At 41.4% G+C, this 15,107-nt stretch overlaps 1 protein-coding gene across 2 annotated transcripts in view; it reads left to right on the top strand.

The window, feature by feature from the left end:
• The window catches only part of arhgap32b (Rho GTPase activating protein 32b), a 111,758-nt gene that overhangs the window by 87,788 nt on the left and 8,863 nt on the right, over positions 1 to 15,107 (top strand). The window contains exons 1-4 of one of the 2 annotated variants that reach the window (XM_023417735.2): positions 4,601 to 4,857; positions 10,339 to 10,488; positions 13,589 to 13,691; positions 14,544 to 14,688. In XM_023417735.2, coding sequence (XP_023273503.1) covers positions 10,383 to 10,488; positions 13,589 to 13,691; positions 14,544 to 14,688 — 354 coding nt within the window. In that variant the 5' untranslated portion in view covers positions 4,601 to 4,857; positions 10,339 to 10,382. Of the gene's footprint in view, positions 1 to 4,600; positions 4,858 to 10,338; positions 10,489 to 13,588; positions 13,692 to 14,543; positions 14,689 to 15,107 lie in introns of those variants that run through there. The other variant, XM_023417734.2, reaches the window with a different exon arrangement.

The following is a 15,107-nucleotide window of genomic DNA, read 5'->3' as shown; positions in this document are numbered from 1 at the left end:
ACCAAAAACTAACTCCACACCCCCGAGTGATGTATTTGCACTGTGTGACTCTAACATGACTAGTCTGTAGCTTTAAATTGGGAATATAGCTTGGGATGTAGCTTCACTCTTTTCACACATTTCTGTTGTTGCATTAGAGAAGCTTTCACAAACTGAATAAACTGTCCTGTCTGTGACCTTTAACACACTAATCCACATTATCTCTACACTGGTGGTTCACCAGTGAGACTTTAGACACTGGTTGTGCAGTAATAGTAGAGCATGTGTGTCCAGTGTGTGTGTGTTTGTGTGTTAACTTTATATTACTTGAATTCCTATTAATTCCTATAAGAAAATGTCTGTGTTATGTTTCCTATTCCTTTTAAATTTGTCACTTATACGTTTTTTTTTTTTCATTATATAATTCTTCTTATCAAACTGCTGTGTTGTGGACGTGTTTCAGATTTGTCAGAATGGATGTCCCTGAGTCCATTGTACATGGCATCTGTCTGTAAAAGAAAAAAAATACAGTATTCAAAAGTTTTGGGCGTGGTGAGGAAACAATGCTTTTCAAAGCTCCTTTTCAAAGTAGAACAATCACATCCCCTCAGCCGCCTGTTCTGCTTTTTGTCGTGGCCCCTTCAAGGTGTATGCAAATGACTTCAGGGGTGAGCCAGGTTACTACAGCATTTCTCAAAGCGGCAGAATGTACCCTGTGTCTAGATGAAGGCCAGTTGTGTTTGTGTGTGTCTGTTTGGTCAGAGCTGAAAGGCCACGGCAGGGGTGCCGTGGTGCTAGGTCTCGACCGGCCTTGATTTATTTAATCCTTTTACAATGAGGGGGCCTGTAAACCCATCCATTGAGCGCTAAGCTTTGTCCTGCAACAGTAAGAATCTCTGTCTCCCTCTCCATGGTTACTGAAAGAGCACATTCCTGCAGGGAGCCGCACAGCAGTGGAAAAATATTCCTGTTCTGCTCAGATCCACTCTGCTCACCACTAACCTTTGCTGCTTCCCAGTAAAACCATGGAAATTGTTACATGCTGCACTGCTCCTGTTAAAAAAGAAGGCCAGAGAAACTAGAAGTTATCAGTCCTTCGATCCCTGTTCTTGTGCTGTCTGGTAGTTGAAGCTGGGAAGAGAATCTGCTCTCTTCGCAGTAAAAATGCTCTTTTGTCAACATCAATATGAAAACAAAGAGCTGTGAGCTTTGAATAAAAAGTGTCAGTCAGTCTTCTTTCCTCCCCAGACGACCCAGTAGACCTACCAGTTACTAAGCCAGATGTAGAGCCCCCCTCCTCCTCCACCCTTCCATGCAGGCCTTCGTCATGTCTGGGGACCAGAGATTGGGGCAGCTGTAAGCACATATGAGCCAAGACAGCTGGTTATGTGAGGGAGAGGGGAAGGGAAATGGGGAGAGAATGTGTGAGACAGAGTAAGATTTGTCCTCCTGTTCCTCAGGATCTCCAGTCATTTCCTGGTGCTGTGAAACTATACGAGGTCCCTTGTGTAGCGTGTTGCTCTGGAGCTTCAATAAGAGGCTGTTATTGTAGACCACACCTTTGTTAGTGGGAGGCTGCATTTGATTACAAACAAACAAACCATGTTGTAAACTGAGTGAGTGCGTAAAGCACAAAGATAATTTTTTAGACCTTTGCTCCCTGCAGCGGGCTCTCAACAGCTGCATTACACCTTTGCATCTTTATCGTGAGCCATGGCTTTAGTGTGTCATTACCTAAACAAGTTATCGCATCAAATGTTTTGTTGTAAAGTGTACAGGCCACGTTCATGCTTGAGACAGCACCATGTTCTGCACTTATTACTACATTGAATTTAGCACGCAGCTGCAAAATACACCTTCTCATTATCTCCATATCGCAGCAGTGAAATAGATTATTCACATCCATGCAAACCAACAGCTGTATGATAAGTTAATCTAACATAAAGCTGTTCTCTGTTATGTTGTATGACATCAGGGCCGGAGCTCACTGTTTCCTGTATATCTGTGACTGGCGCTTTCCTTCTCCCAAAGGCAACCTCCACCTGCTGCTTCACTGTCTCTGCTGTGTCAGTGACAACCAGAACACATCCCACTGATCTTCTGCCACTAATGTTGAATTCATATGATTTCATTTACATATTACAGTGTACTTAAAATATAATATATAAATAGATAAATTAATTTGAAGTGAGAAAATACTCATAGTATCTTGTTTACCCAGTCCCATGTCATCTATTACAGATCCAACTCGTGGGATTAAATGGTTATACTGTAAGTTTCACTCTGTGCTTTCAGATGTTACCATTTCACCCTGTTTAATACTCCCAAGTGTCTCTGGTCTGTTGGTGATAGTGTAGGAGACATAATGTATGAGACATAGTTTAGGAGACATACGGTCTATGCTGAACAGAATAATCACAGTGGAGTTGAATTTAGTTTGATTTTCTTTGTAAATTTCCTCAGTGAACACATTTGGTGCAGATACTGTGGGGAAAAATAAGGCATTTTATTGAGCAAGGTATTACATACATGTGGGAGAAGTATTCAGGTCCTTTGCTTAAGTAAAAGCACCAATTAATGATGTAAAAATTCTCCTTTACAAGTTAAATTCCTGCATTTAAAGTCTTTTCTTAAGTAAAAGTACAAAAGTATTATCAGCAAAACTTAAAGTGTCATAAGTATAAAAAAAAATCAATCTGCAGAAAATATGTGTGGCATTATTGGATTGATACCACTGATGAATCAATGTGTAAGTACCATTTTACTGTTGTAGCTGCTTAAGCTGGACCTGATTGTAACTACTTCATAAACAGTTAGGTAGTTGGTTCCCAACCTACGGGCCTCCGAACATTTATCTGTGAGAGGTCAGGAGATGATTAATGTTAGAGGAACAAATTTCTGTTTATTATTTGGACTTTGATGACTCAAAGTTTGCACAAATTATGCCTCGGCCAGAGAATTTCTTCAGATTTGACAGAAACATTCACTTGGATGAACTGATTATAATTTGGTGATAAAAGGTCAAAGTCACTGTGACCTCATAAAACCCATTTTGGCCATAACCCAAGAATTCATATGCTACTTATGACAACATTTCACATAAATCTGTAATAGGATAAAGTGATGAAGTGATTACATGTTATATCCTAATGGTCACTGTAATGTCATGTTATGCAAAAACACTTTTCTGGCCATCACTCAGCGCTGTAACTCAAGAACAGAAGGGGTGGTTGTGACCGCTTTGAACCTGTGGTGCTGGGTTGAAGATGTGTGTGTGAAGCCTCCATGTTTTAGAATTGAAAAGAAGCAGCCTCCGTCTTTGAAGCAATGTCTAATATCATGGCTACAACTTTGTTCTCTATCAGAATCAGGTTTATTGCCTAAGGACACATACAAGGGAAATTGACTGTTTTTTGTTTCTCTCAATATAACCTCCAGTTACACATAATACCTTTTTATTAAATTCCTTCAACGTCTCAACTGACATGGATGTAAACTGCAAATTGACTGGTTGATGGAGGCAAACAACATCTTTGGACCTCGAAGTTGTCATCAACATCTGGGAAGTTTAAAGGGGAAATCACTCTTTGGATGAACTGCTAACAACTCATAGACATCTGAAACACAATAGTCTTTCTTCTGAGTGGTCAAATAGTAAAAACAATACAATATTTCCCTCTGAATTGTAGGAGTATAAAGTAGCATAAAATGGAAATATACACTACCATACAAGTACCTCAAAATTGTACTCAAGCACAGTAGTTAATGTACTGCAGGCCAAAGAAATGTCTTAAACGCTTGTCAGGTTGAACAGATTGGATGCAGTGGAAGAGTCCTACTGCAGTCTTGTGATTCTCGATCAACAGCAAATTAGTTTGACTTTATTTTGACTCAACATGTCTGCTTAGGGACAAATCTAGTTAAAGAAATAATAAGGTAATGTCTTCAGGGGGCCATAGGGCCCTTTAGAGGGGAGAGCTGAGTCACAGTCAACGCTAGGCCATCCATGCTATATGTCATATGCTGCTTGTTAGATGCCTGTGTGTGCACAATCTAAAAGAGCATTTTCCACTGTTAAACCACCAGCTCCCATCTTGGCTGCTTAATTCCTGTGCCTCCTTAAAATGCAGTTGGAAATGTTGAAATGTTATACATGGACAAGTCAGTAAATAGGAGGCAGGGGTGCACTGTGCTAAATTGAAGAGAACTTGAAAGCACATTAAAAACACTGAATCATTGGCATGTAATACTGCAGCACAAAGTAGCAGTGAAGTGTTTCATCTTTTGTTATTTCTGGTCAGAAGGACAACAATTTAACAAGGCTTTGCAGCACTTAACCTCACATCATGGACATGGGAGTTTATTGGAGCTAAACGTGAAAGTAAAATGAGTTTGTATTTATACTTTTTGTTTTTCAGAAATCAGATAGACAGGGCAGGCATTGCATCAAGTAATTTTTTTGTAATAGAAAACCACCCACTCCCTCATTTTGACTAAATGAAAAGAATTGCTGTAATAGCACCCACAGCTTTGTTAGAATCAGGTTGACAGCGCGTAATTATCATATTTCCGGAAGCACGTGAAGGCAGCACGCTGCTGGTTGTAAACCTATCCGTGGGAGCGGAGGTCTGTGTGGAAACTGGCTGACAGAGCAGAGAGGGAAGTCCGCCGCTGCTGTGCTGCGTCTGTCTAAACTTTACACTTTAGTCATCTTCGGTTAAACAGACTTCGTCGCTTTCAAATGAAGTTTCACCGCGGGTTTGTCTCTGTAAGTGTCCGTTCAGCCGAAGACATAACACAAGTGAACAGTTGTACTTTGGACTTTTTTTGAATTCCTGTCATAAAGCCTCCGGGCAGGTCCAGCGTTATGAAGCGAAGGTAAGAAAACACGTTTATTTATTGATTTTTGAATCAGTATCCCCTCATGAATTGCCTGTCTGTTTTTAATTACTCTGGACATATTTAAGAGTTAACCTTCAGTTACACGGATCGTGTTTCATGAGGCACAAACTGTGTGAAGAGGATCCTACGTAGCTCTTAAAGAAGTGGAAAATATTGCTCCTTCCCCATGTGACTCCAGATTTTTTTTCTCTTTACATAACTGTAATATATTTATGATATATTTATATGTCCCTGTATTACAGTATCATAGGCTGTTAAACAAAGCATAGATAGTTGAAAAGCCTCGAAATGCATTTAATAACTTGTCTATTTAACATGAAATATATTGTAAGATGATTTAAAGGTGTGAACCATCTGTATAAACATTTATAAGTAGCTCCTCACATTAAGAGTCCACAGTTAAGTTGCTCAGAAAATGAAGCCAAACCTTGCCTGACAGTCCCCTCTCTGTCCCCTCTTCCCTCTGCTGAAATTGTGTTCAGTGGTGCATTGACAGTTGGAACAATAAGGCATTTTGCTCGTACTATCTTTGCACACATAAGCTCTTATTTCCAAGCAGAGGTCACTGTCACTCATGGCTGCCTTTTAGGCAGAAGCTGCTTGTTGTTTACTCAGTGAACTTCCATCCAGAAACACCAACAGGAGATGTGTTTAATGGGCGTAAACACAGCGTCTCCCACGCAGTGTTATTGTTCTGTTAGTTTGATAAATGGAAACATTATCTCTGTGGTATCTGCCTCTCAATGGACAAATATTCTTTTTTCATTGGTAGCGATCTGGAAGTGATACCAATAACATGATGCTTGTTGAGTCCCTTAAGTGGATATAAAAGATCAGCTACTCAGAGAAACTCACTAAGATTTGTTAAGATTAATTGTGGTTAAAGCCATATTGAAAATATTGAAAGGATTTTGTACCTAGTCACTTGTCTTTTAAATGCAAAGTGAATGCAATAGTATTGATAAGTTGGCAGACAGCAAATTTGGAAAAACTGCAGACATTTTCAGACACAGTATTGGCAAAGAAAAACTCAACTTTAATTTGCAGGATCCACCCCAGCTAAAACACATTTAATCTGTTTAGAAAAAAACAAAAATCACATCCCAGACAAAACTCCTGTTCTCTCATCATGTGGATCTCTGAGACTGACGCTGAAATCATATCCAACCCGTCCATGTAGTGTTTTCCTGAAACTACAACAGCAAACAGGAGGGGGAGTTTGAATTTCCCGCTTTGTGTGTGTGTGTGTGTGTGTGTGTGTGTGTGTGTGTGTGTGTGTGTGTGTGTGGGAGGGGGGGGGGTCTAGCTGGAGAGAAAAGGCTGAGTCGAGCTGGGATGAGACCATTGTGAAGCCCTGAGGAGCCGCGGTCACGCCTAGATGTGCATGTGTATTCAGGGAACACTGACACACAGAGCAGTTGTATCAAATATCTCAGGATAAACTCTGCTGATTGGCTCTGTGGTGTCACCGCTCTTAATTTAGGACGTTGTTGTGTTGCTATGAAGTAATTTTCCTCCAATCTGTGTTAACTGAATTTAATGAGGTTTGGGGTTGGAGCGGGGAAAGAGAGCATGATGTTTGCCATTACATCTGTAATTGTTCCTGCTGTAATGCTTGGCCTCTTTTCTCCTCGCCCCCCGCAGCCTCTCACTGGGCTCTCTGAAGGAAAAGCCTCGTCATAGAAACATAGTGAAGGGCTGGAACTGAAACCTGTCAGTGTTCATCAGGCAGTAACCATCCTCTGTATTTAACTTTGCCCTGTCTGGATTTTATCGAGGCACTAACTACTGGCTCTTGTTCCCCAAGCTGTAAATATCTCAGCCCCCACCACCTTTTAGAGCGCCACATGCCAAAGATATGACATCAGATTTGACAATTTTTGGAAATATCCAATAATATTCTACACAACCATTGTCAGCTGTTTGTGTTAAAGGGGCACTCCACAGAAAATCAGTTTACTTGTCCTGGTTAGTCCTGCTCAGCCTGTGAAAACAGCTGTATAAAGTGTTTTGTGTGTCTGGAGCAAGTGTGAAATAATAACCCTGATGATGTCATAGTGATGTCATCAGGCTTATGGTTCTTGATACTAGAAAATGATAATAGAAAGCCTGTGTTACAGACTGTTGGTGTGGAGTTTGAAAGCTGTGGGCGTTTACCAGGCAGAGAGGGTCTAATGATTCACAGTATCCAGTTGCATCGTGGGAAATGTAGGATCCATTATTTTTGGAGTTTAAAGGTCAGGATATCTTGGCGAATGCTGCTTCAAATTTAACCATTTCTTTTCAAATGCATCGCGTGTAAGATTTCCAACTTTGTCAAAGTACAAAACTAAATCACTGCGTTCCAGAGCAATAAATCTTTTAATTATTGTCACAAGAAGCAGCCTCGATGTTCAGTTAAATGCCTTTTACCAGTGACTTTTTCAGTGCTTGAAGAGCTGCTAGCCCACAGGCTGTCATCTGCCTTATAGTAAGCAGATGGGAGAGACTGTCCATGCTCTGGAGAGTCATGCTTGTCACTGCGCTCCTCTTCCTCACGTCTTATTACAGCCAGTCTGGGTTCTTCAATGGAAGTGACGTGTCGGTGTAAGCCAACACAGTTGCACAGTCAGCTCCGCTCCGCTCCGCCCCCTCCCCTACATGATACTGATGGCCCTTTTTTTTTTTTTTTGATGCCTCAACAGTGAGTAAACAAAGCTGCCTCAGCGGTTTTGTCTCTGGATACAGCAGTGCAGGAGGAATTTCTCCCAGAGGGGTGAACTCTGGCTCCACATTTCCCTGACATGAAACGCTGGGTCCTGTTTACAGATGCTGGCTCAGAGCACGCCTGTTGATCCAGAGTTGATTGTGCTTCTTCATTAAAACGGCACACCATAGAGACTCTGGATTTAAAACTGTGTTTCAGACTTTATTTATTTACTTTGAGTAGTGAGGTGGTTATAAATCTATCTGAGTTCATTTACACTAGTGTGTGAGTTTTGAACAGACGCCAAGAGAATTTTACTGATGGATTAGATCTGTTGATCACACGGTGTGAGTAAAGGATCTCGCAGACTGGTTAGTGGGAAGATAGACATGCAAAGAATGTGTTCAAAGGAGCAACTGAATGAAAAGTAATGAGCGCCACCGCCTCAGTTTTTCTGAAACATGTTCTCATGCACTCTCATTGTGTGCACATATTTTTATTAGTTAGTATTCTGCCAATACAATGAGCAGCTTAATTCAACTACAAAGTAACTTTCCATTCCCGTCAGCTTATTAGTTTTACAGCAGTCTTGATGTTTTTATCCAATATGTACTCGAACAGACTGTCAATTAAGTCTGCTGCACACACTTTACCTTCACAGTGTAAATGCAGCATGCAAAACAGGCAGCTTCTCATTAATTTTTACCTAATGGTCTTTGGGAGAGGGGGGCCGGGTCTCGCACAGCGTCTGGTCTTGGAATAATTCTTACTCAAATTCATCACTTCAGACAAATCATCACGCTCGACACTTTTTTATTCTTCTCAAACACACCGTGCAGCCGTATCTTTCTTTAACGCAGCTTTTTTTTGTTTCTGGAGAGCGGGGTTTGGTAAGCAGTGGCCTACTTTTAGAGCTCAGCTTGGCAGCAGACAGCATAGAGTAACCGTATCTCTCCAAAGACGAGTTATTTATTTGATTGAATGGTAAATGCTTTCTTCTTTTAAACTGCAGCCTCTTGTGTTTATTTTGGTCTGAAGGCCGGAGCAGGTAAAAATGAATAGTCAAAGTCTGTGAAGCACATGAGAGAAGTGGAAGGGGAAGGGGAGGGACGGGCTGTGATCGTGACTGTATTTAAAATCAGTTAAAGCAATGTGCCCTGGAATATAAATAAAAACTGATGCGACGCAGCAGTTTTTCCACTTTAGCCCTGAGCACCTCAGACAGAAGATGTTGGTGCGAGCTCTCTGGTTTTAGAGATTTAGTGAAGTTCCAGATGTGTTGTGGCTGAAAGAGCACACTGATCTGAAGATAGGATAGGTAATGGACATTTTCAATAGTGTCCTCATTAATAAACCTTAAGCAAAGCAAAAAACCTTTTGTCCAGAGTGGGACCATCTGCACATCTGTAATTTCCTACATTCCTGGATTCAGGAGCCGCGTGGCTGCTGAGAGCTCCACGTTCAGAAAGGGTAGTTGTGCTGTGGAAGACTGCAGAGTGACTGAATAGTAGGAAGAGTTGTTGGTCAAAGTCGGTGTGAAGGGCAGAACGATGTAAAGTGTCCACAGAGGATCAAAGGGAGACAGGTAGAAAAAAACAAAAGGTGAGATCCAAGACGAGACGAGTCTTCAGCGAAGCAGTGACAGAAGCTGAGGGCGGACCACTGATACACTGGTGAGAGAACAGAGACGGAGAGGACGAGAGAGGATTGTCGGAGGCGTTGATTCATTATTTGTGATGTCTTAGGTCCACATCAAAGGCTTTACGGTGGATTTCAGGTTTGAAGAACAGAGAGAACGGCAGATGACGATGCTTCAAGAGTTGATCTGGAGAAGATCCTGTAAATGTGGTGATTAGTAGCAACCTCAGCTTCACAGAGAGGGTTTTATTTAAAGATACTTAAATACTCAACTCAGTAAATGTAGGATTAAGACGGTGAAATAATTGGTTTTCAACCTTGTGATGAACCTGTTTTGTTCACTCATCTTCAGAGAGCAGCAGTGTTTCTACGTAACATCTAACCTGACATTAGATACATGACAATGCTTCTGCTTTTTCAGATCAGAAAATATTGGTCTGTTAACCAGAACTGATTTTAACTGTTCAGTTAAAGGAAAATTTAAGCTTTCATCATCACATTCACATCATCTGCAGAGCCCAGTCAAGTTAAAGGACTGAGTGGAAAAACACTGCTACTGTCATCTCACCAGTGGCTGACTGTGTGATTTTCAGGGAGGTTTCCTTTTTTTTTTTTTTCAAACAATTGTCTGGAGTGAAGGCTCCGACTCCATTGTTCCTCCCTCCAAAAAATGCATATTGTTTGATTCACTTCCACATCTCTCTAAAGCAGAGAAAATAACTGGTGTGTAGTTTAAGAAGCTTACGACCCTTTCCCAGGCAGAGTGTCTGATTAATGTGGGTCGAGTTTTTTAAGTAGGTCTACTCCTTTTTTTTGTCTTGTTTTGAAGAGGGACAGAGGATACTGGTGTTGGATGTGGAGAATTCCTTTGTAGTTGCCTGGGAGGTGGTATTTAAGAACGAAGCTTTCGCTTCAAGGAAACTAGACATGCATAAAGGAAGGGTTTGCATCAGAATGAAGCTGAAATGCACAATGGGACAACGTTGAGCACCTTGTATGGGGTTTCACTCTAGTGCATGGGTAAAGCTTGTGTGAAAGCTGAGCCAGTGTCAAACCCACACTTACTGTAGTGTAGTAAACATCTGTGTAAGGGTTCCTAAGATCTGTCCTTCCTTCCTTCCATGGTTCCTCAGTGTCTAAGAAGCACGGGAAGCTGATCACCTTCTTGCGCTCCTTCATGAAGTCCAGACCCACCAAGCAGAAGCTGAAGCAGAGGGGCATCCTCCGGGAGAGGGTGTTCGGCTGCGACCTGGGAGAACATCTCCTCAACTCAGGACACGATGGTGAGAAACACTCACATACACACGCCTGAGAGTAGTTACTTCCTGGATCAATTTATGCGTCTTACAGTCTTACATTATAGACAGGCTTTGATTCCTAATTCCCCCTGTTCCTTGCTTAATGCAAACTCAAAACTTCCTCCGTGTCTATCTTGATAAATTCATCATTATGGTAATTCCATAGCACCGGTTCCAGACATTGCCCTCTTTCTTCTTTAAAGATTTTTCACATTAAAAGTCTTTCTGGGTGCTTAGCAATTTGACATTTTGGGAAGTATAATAATTTTTCTCACTTGGAGAGAGTTGGATGTCCAGATTGATACCAATATGCCTGTCAATTAGCTTAGCTTAGCATAAAGACTGGAAACAGGGAAACAGCTAGCTTGGCTCTGTCCAAAGGTAGAAAAGTCTGCTTAGCAACACCTCTGAAGCTCACCGAATTAACATGTGATGTTTGTTAAATCCGTACATACGTGGTTTTATAGATGTGTTATATATAGTGACTTCCTGGAGTCTCCATTGTTTGCACAACAACACTCAAGGACATGGCTGTGTGCAGACAAGTAATAGTCCCCCTGACTATTAGCTGATGCGGTCTTTCTGTGAATACCAGCTGTTTAATGAAAGTTTACTGTATTATAATAAAATGCTGCAGTTTTTCAGGTTCAGTTAATCTTGATCTTTATCCTTCAGGCTCAAATTCAAATTATGAATTAAGAATGTTTAACATATTTCATTGGGAAACTTTTCCTCAAACACGCCTGCCTCCCTTCTTTATAACTCTAACGAGCTAATAATAATTTTCAGATGAAATTCATTATGGACCTTAAAACAAATATTCACCACATACTGTATATAAATAGAAGCACTTCCTGGTTGTAATTAAGTTCCAGGGGTGAAGTCTCCATTTATCTGCTGCAGACAATCTGATTTCCGGCTCTCTCAGCAGCTCGTCTGGCAGGTAAGCTGATGTGATGGTCTCAGTGACAGAGTGGGAGGATAATGGTGTCTCGATTACACTGTAGCATCAGCTACCAGCCAGTGTAATGATGTTACTCTGCTGTTAAGCTTTGATCAGTAACTTCATTTCACTTCATGTTGGCACTTACTTGAAAACCCATTTATTTATGTGGATGGATGTGAGTGGTTCTTATCTTAGCAGCACATTAGAGAGCAGGGATCAGACTGAATCCTGTCCATTTTGTGTCGGCCATCCTGCATCGCAGTCACGCCTTCAAGAGCCTCGACCTCTGTAAACCCTGCCTCACCTTTACAGGCAGAGATAAGCCACTCTTTCACACTGCGGGGTCAAACAGTCAAGGTTCTGACTCTTGCAGTATCTTATGAGAAATAAAAGATAACTGTAGAGTAAAAGAAACATGGTTAATAATTATGATTTATAGTTTATGAGCTAACCACAGAAACTCTGCTGCTGCATAGATGAATGAGGGTTGTAGGCGGACATGCTGTGACAATTCACTACAAAACTTGCATTTATCACTGTAAAGGATTTTCATTCATCCTGTAAAATTAGCTATAAGTTAAATCTCCAAAAACAGGCAGCCAGACTTTTTCTTGTGCTGTTATCAGATGCTTCAACAACAAACTGAGACTTTGGGGAGAAAACAGAAAGTAGAAGCCACAAACATCTGCTCCATGAAATAAATTGTACTTTAACAAATCTCCATTAAAACCTCATGTTTCAGTCGTGCTGATGAGGAAGCGCTAAAGATCAAGTGATCTGCCTACATGGGGCTGATGGTGAGCTGCCAACCCTTGCTGGCTGGAATTCCACCTTAACAATTTCATACGTTTCAGATTTTTATTAAATGATGCATTTCCTCTGAGTTTTGATTAATTTGATGCTTTAAATCATAAGTGGGCAATTCATGCTGTGTTTAATTAATGTAATTCCTCCGCACAGCTCTTTCACATGCAAACTCTGGAGGTCAGAAGCGCTTTGTAAACTCTTTTATTTCTCCTGAAAGCCTCTGTCATAACCAATTTCAGACTGCTGCCTTGAGACTGAATTACTTCCACGTCCTACCGTCATCTGTCAGAGGAGGCGACAGCCAACCATCAGTAACCTACACATCTCTGCTTTTGTTGTCAGTCTGCCAAAAGATTTTTATTTCCCTCTGCACTGAAGTCAGTCTGAACTTTTAAAAGGACATTTTAAGGTATTCAGATCATCACTGAAAGCAGCTGTTTGAATACTGTTGTTTTGACTAGAGTGTAAGAGGATGATTTTTTTATGTGTTGGAGACGTATTCCACACTCAGTATGTTGTGTATCTTTGTGGTGAGAGAATCTCATAACAAAAACTTGCTACGTGAAGAACTTGGAGAGGATTTATCCATCCTGAATGTCCTCGCCTCAGCTGGAGAATGCCAACTCGTTTCCTCAGATCTGACCTCCTTTTCTCTTTGGCTATGTGAGGAATTCATCTGAACAGCTGCTTCGGCGAGTGTCCCACTCTCTGTCATCATCTGAATGATGTGTGAGCTGTGGGAGGCCTGGGAACCTCCTTAGACACACCGTCTTTATCTCCCACACACAGACACACACACAGACACACACACACACACACACACACACACACACAGATAAATAACATGCCTCTTATGATTCATGGTTGGTGAAGGAGAATGAAGCAGCTCTGTGTTGTGAGTTTTTTTTTTTTATTTGGTCTAAACACACAATCACTGGCATTGTGCTCTGAAGGCGATCGTACATGATTGGCTGCCTCACTCACAAACAGCATGGTATCTCACTGTTTACTTCAGCCAGTAAAGAAATGTAATATTTTTTGAAAGTCTTCAGGATTCATTTCTTTCCACTTTACACGGTTCAAATGTTTCCACCCTCAGAAAAGTGTTTTTCCTTCCAGAAGCACAGAAAGGTTTTGTGATTCACAGTCAATATTCTTCCTGAGTCTGCAGCCTCGTGTCCAAAAAGCCCCTGAACTGTAGCCTGACCGCACTGCGCACACACTTCAGAGAGGAAAGCCACCCTGTTCTTGACCCCGGGCGCTCAGTGAAGACTGGACCAATATTGACTGAGAGAGATGTGTTATGTGATGACACGCTGTTTGTGTTCACAGTGCCCCAGGTCCTCAAGAGCTGCACCGAGTTCATCGAGAAACACGGTGTGGTGGACGGCATCTACCGCCTCTCTGGAATCGCCTCAAATATCCAGAAATTGCGGTAGGAGACACAAACACACACACACACACACACACACACACACACACACACACACACACACACACTGCCCAGAAAATACAGCTCAGCACACAACTTGATTCAAGTGTTTATCAGGAAATGTCATTTGCTACAGGAGGAGCTCACAAATATTATCCCACTGTAGCCTTCATCCAATGGTTGATAACATGAGCTCCATGTGAGATTACTGCATCTGTAAAAAAAGAAAAAGAAAAAAAAAACAGTTGTTCCTCATCATCAGTGTTTTTTGTTTAATGTTGTCATACCAAGATAAGTGCTTAGGTAACTGGAGCTTTTACAGCCGTTGTGCCTTGTAAAATGCAGCATGTGCTGGGTACATGTGAGGAGCTGTTGTTTTTCTTCTGTGCTGTGAAGATTATAAAGGTAATTTAGTGTTTATGTGTAAATGTGGGATGGGGAGGGTTTTTATGTGGAGATGACCACATGCGTCAGGTGTTTCGATTTCACTGATCCTCACTAAAATCTCTCTAAATGGTCTCTCCTGATTGTCCAGCTGTGAGAATAGTTCATAGAGATGTTGAAAAGTCACCTACAATTAATAGAGTAAGCTCACACCAATGGGCTCTACAAGAGTCTAATTACAGTCTCAGTTCAATGAAAGTAAATGTCATTTTCAGGACATGTGGAGATGTTTTTGAAAGAACGTCTCTTTATATATCAATATTTTTTTCTTCTACAAAACCAGTGAAATGCAGCTTGACCCTTCTCCTGTCTTGTATCTCTCCATCAAATCACACCGGCCCTTACAATGATGTTTTTCTTCAGAGATGGTTAAAGTTTGTTGCCTCTGCCTTCGCCTTCTTTCTTTCTCAGGCACGAGTTTGACTCTGAGCAGATCCCCGACCTGACCAAAGATGTTTACATCCAGGACATCCACTGTGTTGGCTCGCTGTGTAAGCTCTACTTCAGAGAGCTGCCCAACCCCCTGCTCACCTACCAGCTCTACGAGAAATTCTCTGTAAGCAAAGCAGCAAGCACTTCTCACACACTTCTCACACTCCAATTTAATGTGTTGAAACACGTCTGTTGACTATTGCGACACATGACTCTTTCGGTTTTGCATACAGATGCCCCAAAGGAGACTGATTGGGCGTGACTGATTATTGATTTGCAAAATTGTGCTCTGTAGGAAAGAAAGTAAATTCCTCCAATTTATCTTGTAGGAATTCTTTTAGTTTATCTCAGCTGTGAGTCAGTGACACCCCTAAAATAATAGCATTGTACCCGACACACCCTGTCATTACAAATGCAGCAAACCACCCTCTGTGTGACTTGGAATAAAAACTTTCTCCAAACAGAGCTGTCTCTGAGGATGAAGTAAATGTTTGCTGGTTGTTATGGCAGCTGGGGAGGGGAGAGGAGAGGAGAGGAGGGGTG

Source organism: Seriola lalandi, unplaced genomic scaffold (assembly GCF_002814215.2).
Source record: "Seriola lalandi dorsalis isolate HSWRI2012SDOR001 ecotype SW California unplaced genomic scaffold, Sedor1 jcf7180002054577, whole genome shotgun sequence".
Classification (NCBI taxonomy): Eukaryota; Metazoa; Chordata; class Actinopteri; order Carangiformes; family Carangidae; genus Seriola; species Seriola lalandi.
The sequence above is the reverse complement of the archived record's forward strand: the minus strand, read 5'-3'. Positions and strand labels throughout refer to the sequence as shown.